The sequence below is a fragment of the Emydura macquarii genome, unplaced genomic scaffold (assembly GCF_026122565.2).
Source record: "Emydura macquarii macquarii isolate MOO-44397 ecotype Brisbane River unplaced genomic scaffold, CSIRO-AGI_Emac_v2 contig_2473, whole genome shotgun sequence".
NCBI classification, from domain to species: Eukaryota; Metazoa; Chordata; order Testudines; family Chelidae; genus Emydura; species Emydura macquarii.
This window is the reverse complement of record NW_027132610.1, coordinates 7,196,905-7,221,279: the sequence shown is the minus strand read 5'-3', so window position 1 is coordinate 7,221,279 and position 24,375 is coordinate 7,196,905. Positions and strand designations below refer to the sequence as shown.

General features: G+C 39.2%; 1 protein-coding gene across 2 annotated transcripts in view; it reads left to right on the top strand.

Moving 5' to 3' along the window:
• Positions 1 to 24,375, top strand: part of ATP8A2 (ATPase phospholipid transporting 8A2) — a 523,365-nt gene that overhangs the window by 75,912 nt on the left and 423,078 nt on the right. For both annotated transcript variants that reach the window (XM_067562894.1, XM_067562893.1), the window contains exons 15-20: positions 341 to 416; positions 12,930 to 13,035; positions 14,581 to 14,663; positions 16,680 to 16,729; positions 20,329 to 20,398; positions 22,452 to 22,536. In XM_067562894.1, the coding sequence (XP_067418995.1) occupies positions 341 to 416; positions 12,930 to 13,035; positions 14,581 to 14,663; positions 16,680 to 16,729; positions 20,329 to 20,398; positions 22,452 to 22,536 (470 nt within the window). The remainder of the gene's footprint in view (positions 1 to 340; positions 417 to 12,929; positions 13,036 to 14,580; positions 14,664 to 16,679; positions 16,730 to 20,328; positions 20,399 to 22,451; positions 22,537 to 24,375) is intronic.

Below are 24,375 nucleotides of genomic sequence, written 5' to 3'. Positions count from 1 at the left end.
TTTCTTTCTTCTGTTGATGCATGAAAGACCCACAAATAGAGAGCACTGACTATTACAGGAGAAATAGTGAAAATGCTGATACACAAATTGCTGTAAAATGAACAAAATAAACTGAAAATAAAGAGAAGTATTTTTCCTTGCTTGTCCCTTTCACTTACAGTAATCTTAGGTGCTACTTGTAACGATAATAGGTAATATGTTTTTAGACAGAAATGTGGTTTTCTTTTTTTTAGTTGATGCTGTCCCTTTAATATTTCCTGAGACAGTATATATGAATAATGGAAAGGAAAATGTTGCCATTATAGTGTTAAATGTAATGAGCCCTTTTCTTGCTCCACAGCCAGCTGCCTCCTTCCACCAGTGAATCATGTGAATTTGATGACCCACGGCTGTTGCGGAATATTGAAAACGACCATGTAAGGCTAGTTCTCAAACATTACTGAACCTATGTCTTTCAAAAAATATGCTAGATCTTTCTCTCTGCTCTCGCTGGATGGAAGGTCAAAGCAGATTTGCTCAAATACATATGATCATGTCACCTACTACTGGTGCATTCTACAGAGGATAGAAGTACTAAAGAAAGGAAGTGGGGGAGAAAAGCAGTGGAGTAGAGATGAGAAGGGAGAAGAAATGGAGAACTAAAGGGGAAGAGAAAAAAAGGAGGAGGGAGTGCTACCTCTGATGTTGAACTCTGACCAAGTGGTGACTTTTATATGGGTACCAGCTAGTTTCTGTTAACAGATGTAGTTTTATAACATGGGATGATAAGAATCCTAACCACTGAGAGAGAGAAACTCTTTATTGAGCTTCTATAGATTCAATAATACTAGGCTTTTCAGAGACAGTCCATAGATAATTTGGAATTTACTTCATTTGAAAGAGGTATTGATCCTTGTAACATTGGTCCTTGATATTGGCAGCATGGTGCATTCTGCATAAGGTCTGATTAAATGCTGCACTATCCCAGAGGCAGACTCTGGAATTAATTTATATGGATCTGTGTGAGAGGAAGTTTTATAACAAAACAAACCTAGTGTAAGACTTCTTTTAAAAGTGACTAGTGATTATTTTAGGTGGCCCAGGTTTGCGTGCCCAAATGGAAGTGTTTTAAATGGGCCTTTTTTCCCTCAGATGGAAGCTCAGCACTTTCTGAAATATAAAATATCTCAAGTTGGACACCCAAAAACTGATGTACCTAAATTCACTTTTGAAAATCTTGCCTTTCTCTTTAATATCTTATAGACTGCTACCACTCTAACTCAGTTTGGTTAAGCTTAAAAAAAAAGAAAAAAGAAAAATAGATTAACCATTAGTAATTATACAATTACAGTATTTAAAGTACTATTTGGCAAGGAATCTTTTTATTAAAAGACACTTTAAGGAGCCATTATGCACAATTGTATGGCTTTCTATTTTATACTTTCTAATACTTCAGAACTATAATTACAACATAATATGAATGCCTGAAGGATTAATGAATTAATAATGATCAATGGCATAATGTACTGCTCAAGGTCATGAAATCTGCAGATGTTTGTGGATTTCAGTTTCCATCTATTCATCAGAGAGGTAGTCCAGCCAACAGAGTACATTTTATTCTTTTACATGACCCTGCATTTTAGTAAACTGCATCAAGAAGAGCTCCTGTCCCATACACATCACTACAGACCAGTTTGGATATTTTAACATTCTTCTGATTTTTATTTATTAGATCAGTTGTTTTCAACCTGTGGTTCGCAGTCCCCTAGGGGTCCGCTGACTATGTCTAAGGGGTCCACGAAAGGTGACTATGAAAATAAAGTGTTAGATCCCAGAAAAAGCATTCCGTTTTTCTGATCAGTCAAAAGTATTTGAATACCCCCACCTACAGGCCAAAACTTGGAAGTGTTGTTGTTACCATAGAAGCCCACAGTTTAGTGTCCTTTCTGACACTGCATCAAATACCAGGCTGAGCATGTGTAACGTTTATAGTTGAATACTGTTCAGTCAGTTTTCAGTCTAAGACTTCTGTGGCAGGAGTTTGCGGACCACAGGTTGAATTTCCAAAAGGGTCTGCACCTCCACTCAAAATTTTTAGGGGTCTATAAATGAAAAAAGGTTGAAACCCATAGAGTTAGATAGTAACAAGTGTTGTTTGTTTGGTGATGATTGACTCTGGGCATTAGTACTGGATTATAGAGCCTTTCACTTAGAGGTCACTGGTTTAAAAACAGATTAGGGTCTGGTCTACACTACAGTTAGGTTGACGCAAGGCAGCTTATGTCGACCTACCTATGGAAGTCTCTACACTTAAATTTTGCTCTCAGGAACATAACTGCCCCACTACACCAACTTAACTCCATCTTCATGAGTAGCATAGAGTCAGGATCAATGTAGTTAAGTCAACACAGTGTCAGTGTGGATGCTGCATTGCTGATGTCGACTGTTACTGGCTTTCAGGAGGTGTCCCACAATGTCCCATACTGACAGTACAATCGATACAACCGCTCTTGGTGGGGACGCGCACACTGACACAGGGAGCAAAGTGTAGACACGCACATGCAATGTAATTACTATGGCAGCTGTATGCCGATGGAAGTTAGATTGACTTAATTTTGTAGCATAGACATGGCCTACATCTCGAATGAGTGTAAGTTAATATCTGATAGCTGCTCAATGGTCTATGAGAAATGTGCTGCTTGGTGGATGCTACAATTTACACTAATTGGTGCTTTCGTTAGTAGTCTCAGAGAAAAGGCCAACTCAAATGGACGGTGGAGACTGTCCCTGTTATCCCTAGAGGTGATCCTTTAAACTAAGGATTGAGGAACATTGGTGGAGCATTGTGGGGAAGCTTCTACTGTCTGCCTGTGCTGTATGTATTTTGTGCATAAATAGAGGACCATGATCTCTACAGCAATTTGTGATTGCTTTTCACAAACACTAATTATACACACATGCTCACTCATTAGCATAGCCCATGATTTCAAACAAACTTCCCAGCCCAAGATTGCAAGTGTCTATTCAGCATTGTGACAGTTCAGAAATTAAATATGTCTAGCTTATTTCCCAGGAGAATGTTTTCCATCTGCTGGGGATATTGTTGTCCACCTGCATCTTCTCTAAACGTCTCAGCTCTTTCAGTACGTTGTTAACTCTAAATATTAACTGATGGACAAATCCAATTTTGACTGTCAGTCAAGGAGATATTATGCCACAGAAAGTTTTCCAGGAGCAATAATGCACATCATTTGACATATATGGAGTGATCCTCATGACCTCTTCATTAGGTTTTGGGGGAAGAAAGAATGCCCATATTTGCCTTTCACAGCTGCTTCCATTGGATATTTTGTGCAGCAGAGGCAAGGACATTATACAGGCTGTATCCTTAGGAAGAAAGCCCTAAATTCTTATTAGAATGGAAGTAGCTGACTTTTCAAGGACTGAAAAGAATGTTTGCTGAATATGTTAAACTGTTTATAAACTGGGTAAAGTGGATTGATGGAACTTCAAAGCTGTACATGCACAGTAAATACCCACAACAATAAGTTGAGAACTAGCCCCCTTACTCTGACTATGCCTGTGATAAAACAGGACAGAAAATTTCCTGCATAATTTTCTACACTTCTAGACTTTCATCTCAATAAAATACACAGGTGTGAATATACTGCAGGTTTTAGGAGTCTATGAGAGGCTACAGGGGTTGTGATACTTTTCAGGAGATAACTGAGCAAACCGACTGAAAGTAACACTCAATGCAGTTTCTTTCTGGAAATGTTATGAACCAAGGAGCTGATCTAACATGAAATGTCACTACCAAGTTAGAGATGCATTTTAAAGTATTTTTTCTAGTATATTTTTTGTCATTGTATCTGTGTGGAGATTCTTGGGGATATAAACAATGTTGCTGTACCTACAGTGGCACACAGGTGCAGATTTCCAAATCCATAACAATTAAATCATGTACTTGTGTTTGTGCATTTATCCACTGTGTTGGCACAGAGAACCTATTGTTAACCAAGCATGAATCTTTGTTCCCCCTCTAGAGGCTAGGCTACATGATGTTTTATATGTCTGCCATTGCCTCCTGATTTAACAGACCCTTCCCTTTATCTCAAGTGGTAAAGGCTCAAGTTTTTATATCATGTGGTCCTCGATTCAGATAACCTGTGACCCAGCTGTGCCTAGGGTAATCCGCGTGAAAATGCCAATGTCAGGGCAGACTGCAAAAAAGAAAGCAAATTCTCCCAAACTGGTGTCTAACCCTGCAATTAGATTCACCAACCAGTCACAAATAGTGCTTCTGATTCCCCACACAGGCTATCAAGAAGCTAAAACAAAAAATTACACAGCCCCCTTTACTGCATTTCAGTCTCTGGCTCCCAGTCAGCAACTAGGTCCAGTAAGGAGATAAGTTATTTAAAACTCTATTCCCTTTACCAAAATGTTCTCCTGATCTCAAAGGGTCAGCCATATTGCCAGATCAATACAAGTTTGGATCTTACCCAAAATACTTCGCTGCCAGCCAATCCTTTAGTAACTAAACTAAAGTTTATTGTAGAAGGAAAGAAATAAATGATAAAAGAAATGTTAAATGGTCAAAGCAATCAGTTACATACAAGTGACATTAAAGTACATATATATCAGATTCTCAGTAGAATTGTGGAGTTTGCAGGCTTGTACAGTTCTTCTGGTATACATCCAGTACCTGGATGGGTCTCAGTCCTTTGTTTCATAGCTTCAGTTGTAGATGAGTTGATCCAGAAGTAAGAAACAGAAATGAAGACAAGATGGGGATGGTACAGCTGTCTTTTATGTGCCTTCGTCAGATGGCTTGTCCCAAACACAGCCACACAACACATGACACGGAAAAGCCGTAGAGTCCCCTCTTCCTAGGCATGTTCTTACATGCCCTGGTGACTCATAAGCTGTAGCCCCTGGATTCTCTCACTACCTTTGAGTATCTTGGAGACATTTGATGGGCCATTAAGCAGGCTTAGTGCTGCTGCCATGCTGTCTGGGGTGTCATCCAGAAATACAGCACAAGTTGTATCACACATATTTAGAATTTATAACACTGATACATATATATAAATGTGCTTATCAATTTTAGGGAATTATAACCTTTCCAATGGTAGCTGACATGGAATATCTTGTCCGAATTATTGTAATTTTGCAATATAGATATTCAATAATATTATAAATGGGCACCCGTAATCCAGACAGCATCACATAACCCTATCAAGGCATCATCATACTTGCAAATTTGGATGTTTCTACATGTTGTTAATAATCCAGACTGGCATGAGTGCATTGGATGCAAAGTATATGGTTTTGAGGATCTGAGCAAGGTGTGCTTTTGGTAAGGATTAAATATATCATAGGGGCTCTCTTTTTAGAGGGAAACTTGAAAAGAAACAGATTTCTACTTCTAAACACAAACATTCAAAATTAGGGTTAACCCGATTGGATGGGAATCACTGGTGCCTGGGAGAAGATTGTAAGCAGTGGCGCTTGTAGGAGTGGGAGCTGCTAGTGAGCAGATGGGGAGCAAAACAAGATAAAGAGCAAAATTAAAAAGTAGGAAACCCCACAGATACACAAAAAAGAAAAATGGGACTAGAAGGATGGAAAGTGGTGGTGGCATCTGTGCTGGGGCATGGCCCGGAAGCTAGACAAGGGATACTCCACTGTTAGAATTTCAACAGTTGGGTTCTGCTCTATTAAATGAAAACCATAACTAATAAAGCAGAATCAGATAGTCTGTGGCGACATGAAGGGGGCGGGGGATAAACTTCAAATGGAGATGCAGAATTATAACCACAGAAGTCATTAACAAACTTGAGGACCTTGCACATAATTCTGATGTAGAATTTTAAACATTCTGTCTCAGTCTTCACTGACAATATTTATTGTGTCAGTGCTGGAACAATCTAGCAAGGAAACAAATGACAGCTGTGTGAAAGAGCTGAAGTGATAGGCCGGGCCTCATTGTTTGGTGATTTGTTGCTATAGAATTGGGAGGTTGCCATGTTATCCATTGTAAAGTGTGAAAACATAAAGACAGCAACAGATTACATTGTTGGCTTCATATAAGACAAATAAAGGAGCGGGTGGCACTTAAAACCTATGGTGCGGGGGAAGGCAGGTTCAGCTGGAAAGGAATTGTGAAAGTGCATAATAGGCTAGGTGATATATTTGTTTTATGGACAACAAAGGCCTGCAGCAACAGATGCTGAAATGAGAATCCAGCAGGCTGCGTATTTTGTGGAGATGGGGGTATAAGTTTCACTGCTTTCATTAGAAATAACACAGCAACTGCATGTAAGCTCCTGGACAATAACATTTCCATTTCTCACATTTCTTTCTGATTATATGCCATCTGTTCATGTCCTTGAATGTAGCCTCTGCTCTTTGGTGTAATAATAAATAAGATGATTAGTTGCTCAGGATGTACCCAAATTCTGCTCAAGATGTACGCATGCAATCCCATTGGTGTTTAATATGGGAGTCAAATTCCACTCTTCATTGTACATGGGATACTAAAATAGTCTTAGAATAAAACAAATATGCAAAGTATATACATATATATGTACTAGGTCTGCTGTTTTCTTTTTCAGCTGCTTCCCACCAATTTTTTAGCTTTGTTTTTAATTAAAGTGTCATGCAGTAGATGCTGCAGGATGTTGTGGCCTTAGTATTGTGAAAAAACAGTTAATCTGAAACTCTGCCAATGGATTTTACAGCTGAAGCATGATGTGGGCCATTACACATTACTAGTAGCTGTTGCATGGATATAATAAGTAAAGTCATGTGTGGCTTTTTAAAAAAAAAAAAAAGAAAGAAAGCTAAAAATGGCTGAGAATTTAAAAGTTGGATAGTCACAGACTGTGAATCCCAGTGAGGTTTGAATCTGGTGATATCCTAAACGAAAAGAACTCACAGCCATGCTTGTAGCAGTTTCCATTGCTTCACATTGACTCATGACATTTTGGGTTTCAGAGAAGTTTGCAGTTATTATGTGTGCTGGTTGTATTGTGAGTGGATGGTTGTGTTGATTTGTATGTGGACTGTCAGGTGCTGGGAGATTTGTGATGAATTATGTGGGTGGTGATTGAGCGATGTGTGCTGACATCAGGGGCTCTGTGTGTTTGGGGTTATTGTGTGTACTGTTGGAGGTGGTGTTTGGGTAGTTTTGAAGAATTGTGGCAGTTGGGCCAAGTATACCACCATCTGTGCAGTCTCCCTCATACAACCAATGAAATTATTGCATTCAAATTAGCTGTAGAGTAAGGATGGTGATTGGTTGAGTTACCTCTGATATCACAGTGGTCTAGGACTCTTGACATGGCATGCTTTGCTATTGTATGGTTTGTCATTTGTAAAGTCAAAATGGCTGAGAACATAAACATTGGATGGTAACAAACAGTGAATCCCAGGATTATGCAACCTGGTGATGTGCTAAACAAAAAGAGCTCTCAATAACGACTGTAGCTGCTTCACGCTGACTCAACAGACATTCTAGGCTTCAGAGTGACAATCCTAGAATGTTATTATATAGGTTGTCTTTACTGTAGAACTGCAGTTTGCTGCAGAATGCTTTTTAACTTACCTCTGCAATTGGATTGAAGCTGCACAAAATTTAATTTTTTATGGTAAAAAGGGGCAAATAAGTGAGATGAGGAGAAATTATAGTAGTTGAAGCACAGGACTCAGGAGAGAGGAACTCCAGAGTTTTAATTTTGGTTCTGTCACTGACTCCATTTGTGGACTTGGGCAGGCCACTCTCATTTTTTGTAATAGAGTGCCAGGCTCTGGGATTCTGTCTCGAGATGCAGACTCATCCCAGCAGATAGACCAGATGTGTCCTATTAGCTCCATTCCAGTACAGAAAAGAGTTTCAGTGTCTCTGAGGCAGGGAGAACTAGGGACAGGGACAGAGGATTTTTCAGAAAGTAATCCTAGTTTGGACCCATTCTTTTGTATTTTGTGTGTGTGTGTGTGTGTGTGTGTGTGTGTGTGTACGTACTGTGTGAGGAGCAAGGTGGGAGTGTCTCTTGCTTAAGTTTTACTTCAGTTTCCCCACCTGGAAAGTGGGGTTGCTAAAACTTTGTAATGATGATTTATTAGTTAATATATGTAAAGCACTTTATTTATAAAATACACCACATGATGCTAAGTATTATTGTCTCAGTGTGAGATGTTCAATATTTTAAAATAGTGTTTGGAATGAAATAATAAATCACTTGTCACATAAAAGAATTGTTTGGTAGCAGGGATTCTGCAAAGAGAAACGGTCCATTTTCATTTGAAAATGACGTGTTTCCATGTCTGTAACCTTTATTTTTTTGTTCTGAAAACTATTATAGTATATACACAATAGATTGTTTGGCATTTATTAACTTCATGAGTAAAGAGAATATCAAATTCTTGCATCACTAGAATTACACAGACTTAGGTCAAATCTTATATAATAAGCATAATGCGGGATTGTCTCTGTTTTTTATTTAATGTTATCCTTATGAAGACATAGTATATTGTTAGTGTGTTTTGAGCCAGATTTTTTAAAGACTTCTTTTGCAACCCTACTGACTACACTGAGGTTGTATGGGCCTGGGGTCAGGGCAGAATGTATGCAAATACACACTTTAATAATCTTTAATATGTAGCGAGTTGAGGTTGGATTGTCAGAGTCACCTAAGTGACTTAGAAGCACAAGTGCCATTGAAAATCAGTGAGTAAGGGAGACTTTCAGTGAGAGTTTGTGCTCCTAAAACTAGTTGGACACTTTTGACTATCTCATCCTTAGTCACTCAACTCCCTTCGGAAGTGCTTGTCTTCTGCATTTTTGTGGTGTGGCGTAATAGGTTTCTCCATCTTAAAATTTGAATCTGTGACTAATGCCAAAAGGACTTTTTCCTTAACCACGTCTGGTGGCCTGTGAATGTACAGGGGAGGACTTCAATTTCAGTGACATATGCTGGAGGTCTCATGATATCAGTACTAAATCATCGTTGGAATTTCTAAACATTATAGATGAACATTTCCTAACTCAAAAAAGTGTTACAACCAACACAGAGGAATTCTATATTAGATCTGGTCCTATAATAGGGCCAATTTCACAAAGCTGAAAACAATTATTAGCCAAAGCAGCAGGAAGGAAGAATTTAATCAGAAAAATGTGACTAATTGAGAATTGTTTTAAGAACACCTTATTAGATGCCCAAAAAGCCACAATCCCCCAATTGAGGAAGAATGCTATACTGGTTAAAAACCAACCAGAATTAGAGGGGAAGTGAAGGCAGCTGAGAAGATACAACAAATGGAAGAAAGGAGAAGTTGATGGTATAAATCAAAAGTTAGGAATTGTAGAAAATTAATAAGTTAAGCCAAGGGATATAAGTAGAAATTTATGGCCAGCAGAGTTAAGGACAATAAGGAGTTCTTAAAATGTATTAGGAACAAAAAGAATGTTGACAATAGTACTGGTTCATTACTAGCTGGAAATGGTAGACTTATCAATAATAATGCAAAAAAGTCAGAAGTATTTAAGAAATATTTCTGTTCTGTATTTGGGGTAAAGAACAGATGATGCTGGATTATAATGCTCTTTTCATTCCACTACTATTTCTGGAGGATGTTAAATAAAAGGTATTAAAGTTAGACATTTTAAAATCAGCAGATTCAGATAACTTGAATCCAAGAATTTTAAAAGAGCTGGCTGAGGAGCTCCCTGGATGGTGAGTGTTAATTTTCAATAAGTCTTGGAACAATGGGGAAGTCCCAGAAGACTTGAAGAAAGCTAATATTGTGCCAGTTTTTAAAAAAGGGTAAACAGGATGACCCGGGTATATATAGGCCTGTCAGCCTGACATCAGTTCCAGACAAGATAATGGAGTGGATGATAAGAGATTATATTAATAAAGACTAAAGAAGTGTAATGTAATTAATGCAAATCAACATGAGTTTATGGAAAATAGATCCTGTCAAAACACTTATAATCTTTTTTAATAAAATTACAATTTTGGTTGATAAAGGTAATAGTGTTGACATAACATACTGTGAGTTCTGAAAAGTGTTTGACTTGGCACTTCACAACATTTTCATTAAAAAACTAGAATGATATAAAATTAACATAGCACACATTAAATGGATTAAAAACTGGCTAACTGATAGGTCTCAACATGTAACTATATAAATGGGGAATAGTCATCTAATGGGGTTCCGCATGGATCGGTTCTTGGCCCTATGCTATTTAACATTTTTATCAATGACTTGAAGGAAAACATAAAACCATCACTGATAAAGTTTGCAGATGACACAAATATTGGTGGAGTGTTAAATAAGGAAGGGGACAAGTCACTGATCCAGAACAATCTGGAATGCTTGGGAAACAAGGCACAAGCAAGCAATATGAATTTTAATATGGCTGAATGTAAATGTATGCATCTGGCAACAAAGAATGTAGGCCATACTTACATGATGGAGGACTCTATCCTGGCAAGCAGTGATGGAAAAAGATGGGGGGGTCATGATGGATAATCAGCTGAACATAAGCTCGCAGTGTGACATTGTGGGTAAAAGAACTAATGTGATCCTTAGATGCATAAACAGGGAAATCTTGAGAAGGGATAGAGATTTTCACCTCTGTATTCAGCACTGGTGCTACCTCTGGTGGAATACTGTGTCTATTCTGGTGCCCACAAGTCAAGAAGGATGTTGATAAATTGGAGGGGGTTCAGAAAAGAGCCATAAAAATGATTAAGTGATTAGAAAACATGGCTTATAGTGATTAGAATCAAGAAGCTCAATCTGTTTAGTTTAACAAAGAGATGGTCGAAGGGTGACTTGATTACCATCTATTAGTACCTACATGGGGAACAAATATTTGATAATGGGCTCTTTCGTGTAGCTGAGAAAGTTATCCCCTGATCCAATAGCAGGAAGTTGAAGCTAGATAAATTCAGACTGGATCTAAGGTGTAAATTTTTAACTGTGAGGGTAATTGACCATTGGAAAAAATTACCAAAAGTTGTGGTGGATTCTCTATCACTGACAATTTGTAAATCCAGACTGGATGTTTTTCTAAAGCTCTGCTCTAGGAATTGTTTCTATGGCTTGTGCTATACAGGAGGTCAGAGCAGATGATCACAGTGATCATTCTAGACTGAGAATCTATGAGTATCTACTGCAAATCTTGGCTAATTTTAAAAAAAATCTCAGGTCATTTTTTTATACGACCAGCTGTTATTCAACAAGGCCGGTTACTATGCTAGAAGGACAATGTAGTAGCTGATTGTGCATTTTTTGCTGTGTAAAATTCAGACTTTAGTTTACAATATGAGTTGACATTGTCCTCTACTGGATAGCCCATAGAGAGGACAAGGAACTTACAGTAGAACCTCAGAGTTATGAAGTCCTCGGTAATGGAGGTTGTTCGTAACTCTGAAATGTTGGTAACGGAACAAAACATCATGGTGGTTCTTTCAAAAATTTACAGCTGAACATGGACTTAATATAGCTTTGAAACTTTACTGTGCAGCAGAAAAATGCTGCTTTCCCTTTATTTTTTTAGTAGTTTACATTTAACGCAGTACTGTGCTGTTTTTTGGGGGTTTTTTTGGTCTCTGCTGCTGCCTGATTGCGTTCTTCTTGTTCCATGTGATTGACGGGTCAGTTTGTAACTCTGAGGTTCTACTGTACTCTTTCTGTCAGCTTCAAGATTTCACCTTTAGCTCAAGAGTCATAGAGTCTGAAGCCAGAAGGGACTGCCGGATCATTTAGTCTGATCTCCCGTGTATCACAGGCCATCAACACCACACAGGACCCACACACTAATCCCAACAAAAGAAATTAGATCACAGGCAGCGAATAGGAACGACCAAGTCGAACCAATGCCCAAGGCCCCTGTAAGGGCAGGAAATTAACTGAGTTACACAGATGTTCCCAGCAAGTAACCCACACTTACACATTGCAAGGGAAGGCAAACCCCTGCCTAGGTCACAGCCAATCTGACGTCAAGGAAAATTCCTTCTCAGCCCGACATGTGGCAATAAGTTAGACCCTCAACATGTGAGCAAGAACTAGCCAGTCAAGCACCTGAGAAACAGAGAATGCTCAGCGTGACCTCAGAGTACCAGTCGACCTGAACCAGTATCCCATCTCCAGCTGTGGCCCTGTGGAGGAAGGAGACAGAAAAACAAAACGAATAAGGAAACAAAAACCTAACACCCCCCCCACCCACCCCCCCTCAGAATACATGGGGCAAGTCCAGACCTTTGCAGATGACCAGCTGCAGCCCCAAAGTGTGAGATTTTTAGGAACACAAAACATAAACCAGAAGTGAGCCCCAGGAGTGCCGAGCCCTGCCCTCCACCATCACAAGCAGCCACGTCATATAACCCCACTTGTAAGTTTGTGCAGCTCTCTTAGAACTAATTAAGCTGTTTTGTCTCCACAAATCTTATTAGCAGAGCACCTGGGCCTAATTCTGTATTAAATTGCTCCTTACGTGGTCGTTTGTACCTGTGTAAATCTGATGTAAATGCTACCAAATCTCAATTTGTCCAGTGTCTAGACCAGTGGTAGCATTTTACATACTTTATTTGCTTTCACCTTGCACAGACGTAAATGACTACACAAAATGCAAGGACAATGCAAGCACAAGGACAATGGTTCTGGCTTCCCGACTGTGTGTGTGTGTGTGTGTAATTTATCTGTAGATTGAGTGCGGTGCACAGTACATGTGTTCATTAGCACTGGCTCTTGATATCTCCAGTGTGCTGGCATGGCTGAGAGATGAAAGAGGCAATACACTGAGTTAGAGAGGTGGGTGTTGAGATCTAAACAGACTGAGCTCTGTTTTAAAATTCAGAACGTGACTATTTTCATTATACATTTTGTCTACATGCAATGAAATTACCAGACTAACTTGGCAATGTTCCTTGTAGCCCACAGCTGCTCATATACAGGAGTTCCTCACTCTGCTGGCGGTGTGTCACACTGTTGTTCCTGAGAGAGATGGAAATACAATAATCTACCAGGCCTCCTCACCAGGTTGGTCATTTTCTCTTTCTTTTGTGAGGTGGGGATGGTGAGCCAAGAGCTTTTAAAACGATTCTCTTAGATTAAAAAGTATGTTTAAAACCAAACAAAATCTCCTTTCCTGTATTACTAATTATGGGCTTGATGGCACCTTCAAGAAACCAACTTGCATAGAGGGCACACTATCTCCCAGAGCTCCCCATTGTACAGAGAGAGCACTGTTGATTCCTTCAGAGGTGATCCCTGCTGCTACCAGCTGTTTCTACTGGCTTGTGTAGAGAGGGGTGGGGGCACGACCCAAGACCTTTGCCAGTGCTTTGAGGAAATTAGCAAGGTGAAATTCCATTTTTTACTCCCCCTAAACCCCCTTTATATATCCTTGCAGCAGCCAATCACAATCTAGCCTGGTCAATGACATAGCAGTATCTGATTGTCCACTGCTTTGCCCTTTGTATAGTCCTTTATGCCTGTATGAAATGAGTGTAAAACATCTGACACCGTTCTGCTTTGGCAGCACCCTGCACCCATTTTATGCAGGTGTAAATGACTACACAGGACATGAGGCAGTGAAGAATTGGGTCCAGAATTTATTGGGGCCCATATTCCTTTCCATTCTGTGCTGTTGAGGGGAACAAAGGAGCACCAGAAGGGACAGATGTGCCCCGCAGATTGTGGGAGGGGGAAGGAATAGCTCTGTGGCAAGCTCCCCTCAATGACTTGAGATTTTTTATATAACTTGATTTTTTTTTATCCTACCACGTGGAGATTTGTTCAGTGCTTAATATGGTCCAAGAAGCATGAATTCCTGTCTGTACCTCTTACTTCTCTTCATGGAGGGTAGGTACAGGAGTGGGGTGAAGAGCGAACAACAGGAAGGTTCAGCTGTGAGCTCTGCTTCTAGGTTGTGGGAAGGCTCTCTTTATGGGTATACCAAGATATATGGAGTTGTATGTTGCAAACCCCACCAATACATGGGGAATTCAGATCTTGCCACTTGGCTTTCTCTAATCATCTGACTGCCTGGGGCACTGCCTCTGAGTTCTAACTTGCAGAGTTATTTGAGCTCTTCATTACATTCCCCAGTCTCCAACAGAATATGGTGAATTTCTTTGTGGCAAGAATTTTGTTGTCATTCCAGCAGAAGTTGGATTAAATGTCTGTTGCATTAATACTGAGTTACTTGGATCTTCCTAATTTTCCAGAGAAGTTTAAAGAAAACTATGGCTCTTCAACAGGAAGAGATACTAATGCTTCAGTAAATACAATGCAGTTTATACAAAATTCCAAGTATAAAGTACTTGTGCAGCCCTGCTAATCTCTGTGCAGTTTTATAGGAGGAATGTCAATGTAAGCATGCTTTGGTCTAAGGGTTATGATGGAAACTTTTTAACTGCTGCTGATATAGCTCATCTTGGTAACAGATTTTGGACATCTCTGATTCTGTAGCTGCCCTTTGCTCATATCCTAGCAATGCAATGCTCATGGGAGAAGTTTTTTTCCATTGAGATCTGATTGTATTTCTGATTAATCCCCAGTAAAAGCTCTTTTTATTGACAGATGAAGGGGCTTTAGTGAAAGGAGCAAAAAAACTTGGCTATATCTTCACAGGAAGAACTCCACATTCAGTTATCATTGATGCGGTAAGTAGAGCATGTGAAGTGTACAGTAGCTTTCAGAGATATGTGCAAGGGAAACACACCCTTCGTATAGTTCCAAGGGCAGCTTTGCAGAGCTCCCTTGGAGACATGTGCAGACAGGCTTTGGCAGAGTGGGATGGGCAGAGCCAAGGATCTGTCTAGAGGTGAATCTCTGGGTACCTCCTCAGTGCAGCAGGGAAAGAGCAACAGAGCCTAATCCGGCAGCAAAATGAAGCTGCTACTATGGAGTTGCTCTTTGCTCTGGGAAGCACAATAACTTGAGCTGGGCATTGGGGAGAAAATTTCTCCCAAAGAGAACAGAAAATACCTGGCTGGGAACAAATATATATTTTACTGTAATTATGTACGTAACTGCACCTTTAACTCCTAAATTCTGACGTATGCTAGAGCTGAATCTCTATTCTTCACTGAATATATATTCTCCTGAAGATGTGCTTTGGGTGTGTGCAGTATATTTCACAGATTAAGGTTAATAAATGTGGATAATTCCATTGACATGGGACCACATTCTGATCCAGTATATAGTATACACAGCCATGTATATCTGAGTAGCTCCATTGACTTCATATGAGTTACTCTGGATTTACAGGAGCAACTGAGAAGAACTTGATCCATGGGATACATTAAGGGACTTTTGGGTTTTGCTTGTTTAATGTGTCCCTGTTGTGTGCTGTTCTGGATGTGTGTTTGTTTTGTAAATCACCACTGCTAGTTACGGTATAACAAAGGATGAATACACTCTCAGAGTGTGTGGGAGGCACAGCCAACAATCTGATACATTTTCAGGCCAGGCTTCAGTATAGATTTTTTCCTAGCAGCACCACCTTTTCTCAGCATTATTTAGAGGACGTCTTGAAAGTTGTTAGAACACTTCAAAACACTGTTATTAGGTTTAAAGAGCATGCTGTAGGTCCTGGATGTGCAGTGTTGTCTGGAACTGCACTGGCCATTCCCACCTGCTCTGCACCTGGGGCTATCGCTAATACAGCTAAACCCATCTGAGCTTCACAAGACAAATCCTGCCTCCTGCACACACCTTGTGTATTGAATCTGGGCTATGTGATGCTACTTCCATGTAGCACTGATAGGGAATTCTCCCTCCCCAGGCCAACCTCTGCAGCTGTCAGTGCAGCTCTGCAGCTACTGTACCTTCAGCTCCTGGACCTCTGCTCTGCTACAAGATTGGTTGTGGATCCATAAACCCTTCCCTTCTCTTCCCTTAGCCCACCTACACTGAACCCCTCTAGTCTCTTCATTAAATCCCACAGCACTTGCTTCCCAGTGCAGTAGAATCAAAGAGGTTTCACTGCATCTCTGACACGTTGTACTTGTGCAGGAGGGGGTTGTTGGTAATAGCGGGTTCGCTCCTAAAAATGCACCAATTTTCACCAGAAAAATCTTAGTCTCTTTTGCATATTGGTCCCACTCATTGCAGTCTAATACATGAAATGTGCACACTTTTTGGGGAGTCCTGCTTATTAGGCCAGTTCAGATTTGCTACCACAGTAGCATCTCTGCTTTTGCTGGGTAAATTTGTGTCCAGGTGGTGCACTGTTTATCTAATATGTCTGTGACAATATTCTAACCCTCTCCTTATGTCAATGGTCCTTTACTTAGCAGGTTTAAACGGCTAGTATTTTTTTAAAGCATAGTTATGTGCTTGCAAAGATTTGGGAGCCAGAATTTCCTTTGTTTTATAGATGCAACCCCACTAAAATCAGTGACTGCAGGCTCATAAGGTAATGGAGAAACTGAAAGTCACTGGATTTGTACAAGTGCAAATGAAGGCAGAATTTGCCACTTCATAGACAGACTGACATAGGACAATATACCACTTTAACCAGGAGAGGGAGCTAGCATCACATCACATTTGAAATATGGGCTTTTGAAAATATGATGCTTCTGTGTGTGTGTATATATATATATATATATATATATATATGTATATATGCATCCTTCACATCATCTTAATTTTCTGTACAATGTATTTTTCTGCAGCTGGGGAAGGAGGAAGCTTTTGAAATTCTTAATGTGCTGGAGTTTTCTAGGTAAGTTACTTAAATAAATGCAAGTAGCAAATAAGAGAGAAAAAGTGTTAGTAACATTACAATTCATCAGATTCACTGGAATCTAAAGAAATTGTAGTTGCTACTTAAATCATCCATTTTCCTTTAAACTTGCCTTTTCCCCAATCTGGAGTGAATAGGTTGCTCCTCTTTACAAATGGGAAGCAGAGGTCTAGCGGTCAGATATGCAAGTAAGTCAAGAAACATCTTTTCTAGTTCTAGCTCTGTCACAGACTTGTTGTGTGACCTTGAGCAGATCACGTCACTTCTCTGCACTTAAATTTCCTTACCTTGCCTTAGTAAAATACTATGAGATTGTCAAATAAAACACACTGTATAAGCGCAGGGTATAATCCATATTTTCCACACAGGTAGATGGAATCTTCCACTTGAGGGAATTTTTGTTTCCTTTTTTGAGAGAAGTCTGACCACCCAAGTTCCAGTCTCACTTCTGCTTCCCAATAGGAGAGACTTCAGGCCTAATTCTCCATTATACTAAGGTTCCTTTGCACCACTCTGGGTGTGTTAGAGAACCTTAGGTCACCTGACCAGAGGGTCATGCCCATAGATTCTTCCTCTGCTGAGAAGATGGACGTGGTTTCTCCCTCAGAGAAGAGAAGGTAAAAAAGAAGAGGTCCTTTGCATCTAGGTTTGGGTTGTACCAATCAGACTGGGCTTTTCTGTCACTTATTCTGCCTGGTCCCTCCACAGTGCTGTGGTCCAAGGCTGGGTTTGACTCAGCTGTTGCTTGGACCTTCTTTGTGGCCTACCTCTGTGGCAAGCTGACTTGATCTGCTGAAGAGGTAGAGGATGGTGAGGGGTAAGGTTTGGGGAGGTTGTGTTTCCCTCTTCCTTGTCTCCTCTGAATGATCCTCAGATGTGTTCCCATGCCCCTCACTCTGGGTCTTGTGGATATCTGGACTTGCTTGGGACCTCCATAAAGGGAGTGGAGTCATCATGTAGGGACCCAAGCACTGGGAGCAGAAGGGTTTCTGTCCACAGGTATTGCTTGCGTCTTTTTCTGGCCCTTCATGGATTTTCTTTGGGCCCACAGATAGAAGGCTCTCATGTTGTTATCCTGTCCCTCCATTATCTTTAGTAGCATCCTACTCCAGCAAAGAGGGTGAGGAGGGTGCTCACACAATTCTAGGGCCCAGGTGGAGATGGAAGCTCCCCTGGCCCATTAGTTTGCTGTGAAGCTTTTGGACTCTTTTTGATAAAAGATTGTCCTACCTATCTGCTAAGAGTAGGAGACTCAGCAGGGCAAAGCCTGTCAGGAGAAACTTCAGACCAAGAGATAAGGAAGACAAATACTCTCCCATATACTCTGTCTTATCAGACTTACCAGGGCTCCTGCCTCATTCCATGTGATGACTGAAGGTGCACACAGAAGGAAGCAAAGCCTGTTTTTTTTTTAAAAAGGAGGGGAAGTTGTAAAGTGAAGTACTGAAAAGGCAGGAAATGTCAAGGCTAAGATTGCTCAAAAACTCTTTCCTCTGTCCACTTGTGCCTGTGTATTTACAATATACTTTAATTCCATCACTGAATTCTGTTACTTCCAAAATAACCTCAGAATTTCAACAAAAATGAGACACTGAGCTAGGACCCAGATCTCATTCATTATGTACCTTCTTCCTTCACAGGACCCAGCTCTCCACTCTGTTTTATGCCAGTCTAACTCTTGATTTCAGTGGGGTTAGACTGATATAAAATTCTTTTAGAGAAGTGGAGACTCAAACTCATTACTGAATGTGTGTGCCAAGGGGCAGAGTTGAAATTGTAGGGGGAGAGTTAAGGTTGTATGAGCAATCTTAACTTTGACATTTCATGGCTTTTGTATGCTTTACTTTGCAATCATGGTGTTCTTTTTCATAGTTTTATTTTGTTTGGTATGTGAGTATATAGTTAATTATTTCCTAGGAAAGTTTGACTGAATCTTTTGTGCACGGATGGCTTCTGGGAAGGGACCCAAAACTCCATCTGAGGGAGATTCTGCCTAGCTTTAGAGAGTGTCAGATGAACTAACCTATTTTTTGGAAATTGGGGGAAAACTCACAAAAGTAATTTACTAATATAAGGCAAAATTAATGTTTTAAGAGGATCATGAAAGTCCCCATTGTTCACCCCTTGTATGTTCTGAAGAATCATGCATTCATTTGTTGCATAATTTCTCCTAAAGCAGGAGGTTTGTTTGCATCGTTTCTAGTGTGTTGATAGTATTCTTTTTATTGGCATTTCACCAGGATTTATAAAATCAGCTCTCTTGCTTCCTCTGTGGGAACAGTGCCTAGGTCCCTTAATAACATGCATAAAATTTAGAAGTAAAAAACACCCATTAATTCATCTAGTTGATACCCTTGCCAATGCAGGATTGTTCCCTACAGTATATTCTTGAGTGTCCAGTTAGAAATGATTCACTTCCTATGGGAGACTGTTCTATCATTTAATATACCCCATACTTAGGACATTTTCCCTAACATTCAGCGTAATTTTTTTTTCATTTTTATCTCATTACTCCTAATGTTTAAATGACCTGTTTAAATAACTGTAACCAATTCTTTTTCCTTCTTGGGGTAAAAAATATATAATGTAGAGGGTTAACATATCCATGATAATGTAACTGTTTCCTCACAAGCTTTTATTCTTTTCTTGGAAGTCAATCTTTAAAATAATTTTGTTGCTCTTCTCTGCATTCAGTCACTCCACATTGTTGATGTTTTTCTAGTATCTTTTGCTGTCCAGAGTTAAAAGCATTTTCTTGCATATACAACAGTGATATTGCCTCCAGGCTTGTGTCATTTCCCTTGAACTTCCAGGACACACTTCTTAGCTACCATCCTTCTGTTTGAGGATTAGTTGGGACCCTGATGGGAGCCCATTAGTTTTGTTCCTTAAGAAAGATCCAAAGGAGTGGTAGTTAAGCAGTACAAAGCATTCCCTCTGTTTCAGGGGATGAGCACTCTGCCCCTGCAGTCTTGAAGTGTGTTAGCATTGGGAGCAAAGTACTGGATTCAACAAAGTACACATTTCATTTGTAGACTGTGTATGCTAATCACTGGTATTTTTGAACTAGAGTGTTCAGTGGGTTTATCTTTGCTTTTAAAAAGTTATGGTAAATTATTTGGGGCAAGATTTTCAAAAGTTTTAGGTATAGAAATTCACAAGTAATTCATGCCTGATTTGTGGTGTGTAATTACATTAATTGCACGAGCCACTATCTGTGCATGCAGATTATCAATTTTAGGAATACCAGAGTAGTTTAGGCAGTATCAGTAATTGCATGTGTACATTAGGCATCCAAATGCATGTGCAGTCTGGGTGTGCATCTGTACACCATAAACTTCTATAAATCAGGCCATTTATTTTTACATTGATTTAAAGAACCATGGGATCGGAAGATGGAAAGACTATTCCCTGCAAGTGTAGGATTGTTATGTATTGTACATTTATTAGTGTTTTATATGACCTGGTTCTAAATGTGCCACCCATATGGAAGAAAACTCACGGACTATATTTTTACTCCTAGAACCATATATCTGATTAGAAAACTACTAAAAATGACTTTGTTTGTTTCCTCATAGTAACAGAAAGAGAATGTCCGTAATAGTTCGAACTCCAACGGGGCGACTACGACTCTACTGCAAAGGGGCTGTAAGTAATCAGCTACGACTAACGGAGAATGGTGGAAATATCACCTGCTGCTGCTGCTGCTGCTGCAGCCCTGTTGTTTGTAAAATGTTGACATTTTGTCTCTTCTAGTTAATATCTGTTAGCTGTACATATTAGGGGCGGAATGTTTAAAGGAGCCTCAACCTGTTCTCTGATTTTGTTTGCAGCCACAAATAGCATTTAGGCCTCTCAATACCTGAGCTGAAATCCTGCCTACATTGAAGTTAACGGGAGATTTGCCATTGACTTCAATGCAGGCAGGATTTCTCCCCTGATATTCATATGCAGTCAGGAAGTTAGACATCTAAACACTGTGGTTTGAATCTTCAAAACTGAAGTCTATTCTCAACCATTTAGCCCTGTCTGTCTCTTGATCGTCCCCTTTCTCCCATCTCTGCATCTGCTGCTACTAGTTGTCCCTACTCATAATGTGCTGTGCTGCTGCTTTCACCAACAGGAGGGATAATGCACCAAAATGCAATGACTGTAAAAAAATGAAGCATCGGCAACCACAGCAAGGTGTGGCTTGAAATTCAGTGGAAAGTGATGGAGCGTGGCCCAGTTTTATCATGTGGAATTAAATCTCTGTTTATTTTAACAATGCTACTTCTGTGACTCTTTACAGTAAGGCTCTGATTTATTACAGTGTGTGGGAAGGCACTTTTAAAAATCATTTAAAATACAGCTGGTGCATCTCTACTGTACTGATTTCAGAGGAGTTATGCCAGCATGAAACTGAAGTAGCAGAGATGAATCAAGCCCACTGTAACCATACATTACTTAGAGCTACTGAAAGTCATACACAAATCTGGACCCAGCAGAACTTACCATGTCTGACCTCTGCATTTCCAGCCCCATCACTGTTCTTACCACTTCTGTTTTCACACTGCTGTGCTCTTTCTTCCTCTCATTGTCAGTTTTGTGTGGCTGAGTGTTACAGCTGTTACACATCACAGAACTAGCATTGGGAGGAAGAGAGGGGAGAGGTATTGTGAGTCTGATCTTTGTTCCATTGAAGTTAGTGGAAGTTTTGCCATTGACTTCAGTGGGAACAGGATCAGGCCCTGTAACAGCAGCAAAGGGGCCATAACAACTGACAGATTAGAGGAGACAAGAATGATGCCAGAAAATCACCTTTTTTTTGTTTGTTTTAAGAAGGAAAGTTGCCATAATTTTTGAAAGTGAGTTTGTATTTATTGGGCAGAACCCTGAATGTATTCCTGTCTTGCTCTCATAAAATAATGAAGGTGAAATTATAAATTATTTATTTAGGTACAACTATATTTGAAGTTCATTGAGATGAAGTTTCTTTTCTTTTATGTCTTTTAGAACCTTTTTTAGGTTCCTGATCTCTCAGGCAACCCTCCCCCCAAACCTTTGTCAGTCACAGAAATACCCATTGGCAGTAATAGATAGTGCATCTAATGCAATTGCTAGCAATGGAATCCAACCTATGTTGCTAATTTTTCTGACTACAGTTCTTAATTAGGCAAAACTATCATTGACATAAATGGGAGTCTTGCCTGAGTAAGAATTGAAAGATAAGATCTTAAGTATGGATATGTGCTTGAACTGTGTTTTTCATTGTTCAGGGCTCTTCTGTTCTTGGAAAATGCAGTCACTTCAGTCATTCAGAATGGAACATTCAGTCTGTGCTATTCTGTATTCTAGATTTAAATAACAGTGGAACAAGTTTGGGGTAACTTAAGAAAAACCCTACAGAAACAATGTGTGTGTTTTTGTATTTGCAAAGCAATTACAGTTTCCCAACCCTTTTCACTTTCTTCTGCTTAGAGTTCATATATGGTGGCAGATACTGTAGCATTTCAGCTTTGGTTTTCTAAGTGGAGCTAGATCCACTTCATAGGTAAACCAAAATTCATTACTGTATATATTTTCTTTGCAGATATTATCATATCCACGTAAGGCACCTCACATCTGTTAGATCTAGAGGGGTTGAACACTTGTGCGTTGTAGGTACATGAATGGAAAGTTTACTTGAATTTACTCTTAATATTTAATTTGGTTTTGATAGGATAATGTTATTTTTGAGAGACTTTCAAAAGATTCCCAGTATATGGAGCAAACTCTATTGCATCTTGAATACTTTGCCACAGAAGGTAAGTGAAACAGCATGCAAGTATGAACCAAATTTTCAGATTAGTAGTAGTATTTTATGTATTAATTTTTAAATGCTGTCAAATTGTTCAGTGCTGAACAAGACAAGATAAAGACCCAGAGACAAATTCAGAGCTGATGTGTAGTATGTGTAAAATAAACTCACTTCCCCATGTGTAAGTCTAAAAAAGGAGTCTACTAGCTGTTCGTGCTTCAGCAGAAATCAAGAGTGAAACTGGTTTCAGTGGAAATAGTACTGAGCATTGCGTAAGAATAAGGGAGAGTACAGACTTGATTCTGATCTCATTTTTATATTAAAACTTCAACTCATGTAGATTTGTGTCTGAATCTGGCTCACCTGTGGAGCTTACAATCTAAAATCAAACATGCCAACTTTTTATTTTACTGGTGACAAATTCATAACACATTCATTTACAAAGAAGTGCTATAAGGGATATGGGCTTTGTTCCTTTTTTATACCTTTTACTTTATTACTGTAAAAAATGAATTGTTGGTTATTTTTTCCTAAATCAGAAACTCTTATTTGTTCAGACTTTAAATATTTTTCCAGTTTGTTCTATGAACTCCCATAACACCAGTAATAAAGCGTTTCTAGTTTATATGGCATGCTACCTCCTTTTGCTGGCTGATGCATGCCAGAATAAAAATAATTACTTACGCCTAGTCTGCACTACATGGTTAAATCAACGTAAGCTGCCTTGTGTCAACTTAACTGTGGAAGAGTCTTCACTTAAATTTGGCTTCTGCCAATGTAAGTGCCTCTCTACACCAATTTAGTAACACCACCTCCCTGGGTGGCATAGAGTCACAGTTGCTGTAATTAGGCTGACGCTTATTTAGACTGTTACGGGCTTTCAGGAGCAATGCCCCACACTGACTGTACAATCAATACAAGTGCTCCTAGTGAGGACACGCACTACCAACACAAGGAGCCAAGTCTGTGCTTACAAGCAATGTAATAATTGCAGTGGCAGTATGCTAATATAAGTTAGGTCAACTAATTTTGTAGTGTAGACATGGTCTCATATATGTTAAACTTTATCAGCCATCTAATAAAATGATCTCTTTCATACTCCATGAAGCCTATTCTTCATTTATTGTGCAGGTGTAAGTAACTCCCTCCCTCCCTTTTTCAATTCACCTCATACAAGTACTGTAGTGCAATCTCTTTATTGTGAAAATGCAACTTACAAATGTAGATTTTTTTTTTTTTACATCACTGCATTCAAAAAAAAAATGTAAAACTTTAGAGCCTACAAGTTGAAGCATGAAGGGGCATATGAATGTTTAGCATATCTGGCATGTAAATACTTTGCAACACTAGCTACAACAGTGCCATATGAACACCCATGCTCACTTTCAGGTGATGTTATAAGTAAGACGGGCAGCATTGTCTCCCGTAAATGTAAACAAACTTGTTTGTCTTAGTGATTGGCTGAACAAGAAATAGGACTGAGTGGATTTTTTGAGGTGAATTAAGAAATACTATTTCTTTTGTTTATCTTTTTTATAGCACAAATTTTTGTAATAAAAATAATATAAAGTAAACACTATACACTTTGTATTCTGTGTTGTAATTGAAATCAATATATTTGAAAATGTAGAAAAACATCCAAAAATATTTATCATAAATTTAAATTGGTATTCTATTATTGTTTAATAGTGCGATTAAAACTGTGATTAATCATGACTTTTTAAAAATCTAGTTAATTTTTTAAATTAATTGCATGCATTAACTGCAATTAATTGACAGCCCTAATGATAATGCATACCAGCCTCATTGGGGTTGTGTGATTTACAGTAGTTAACATTTAAAACAA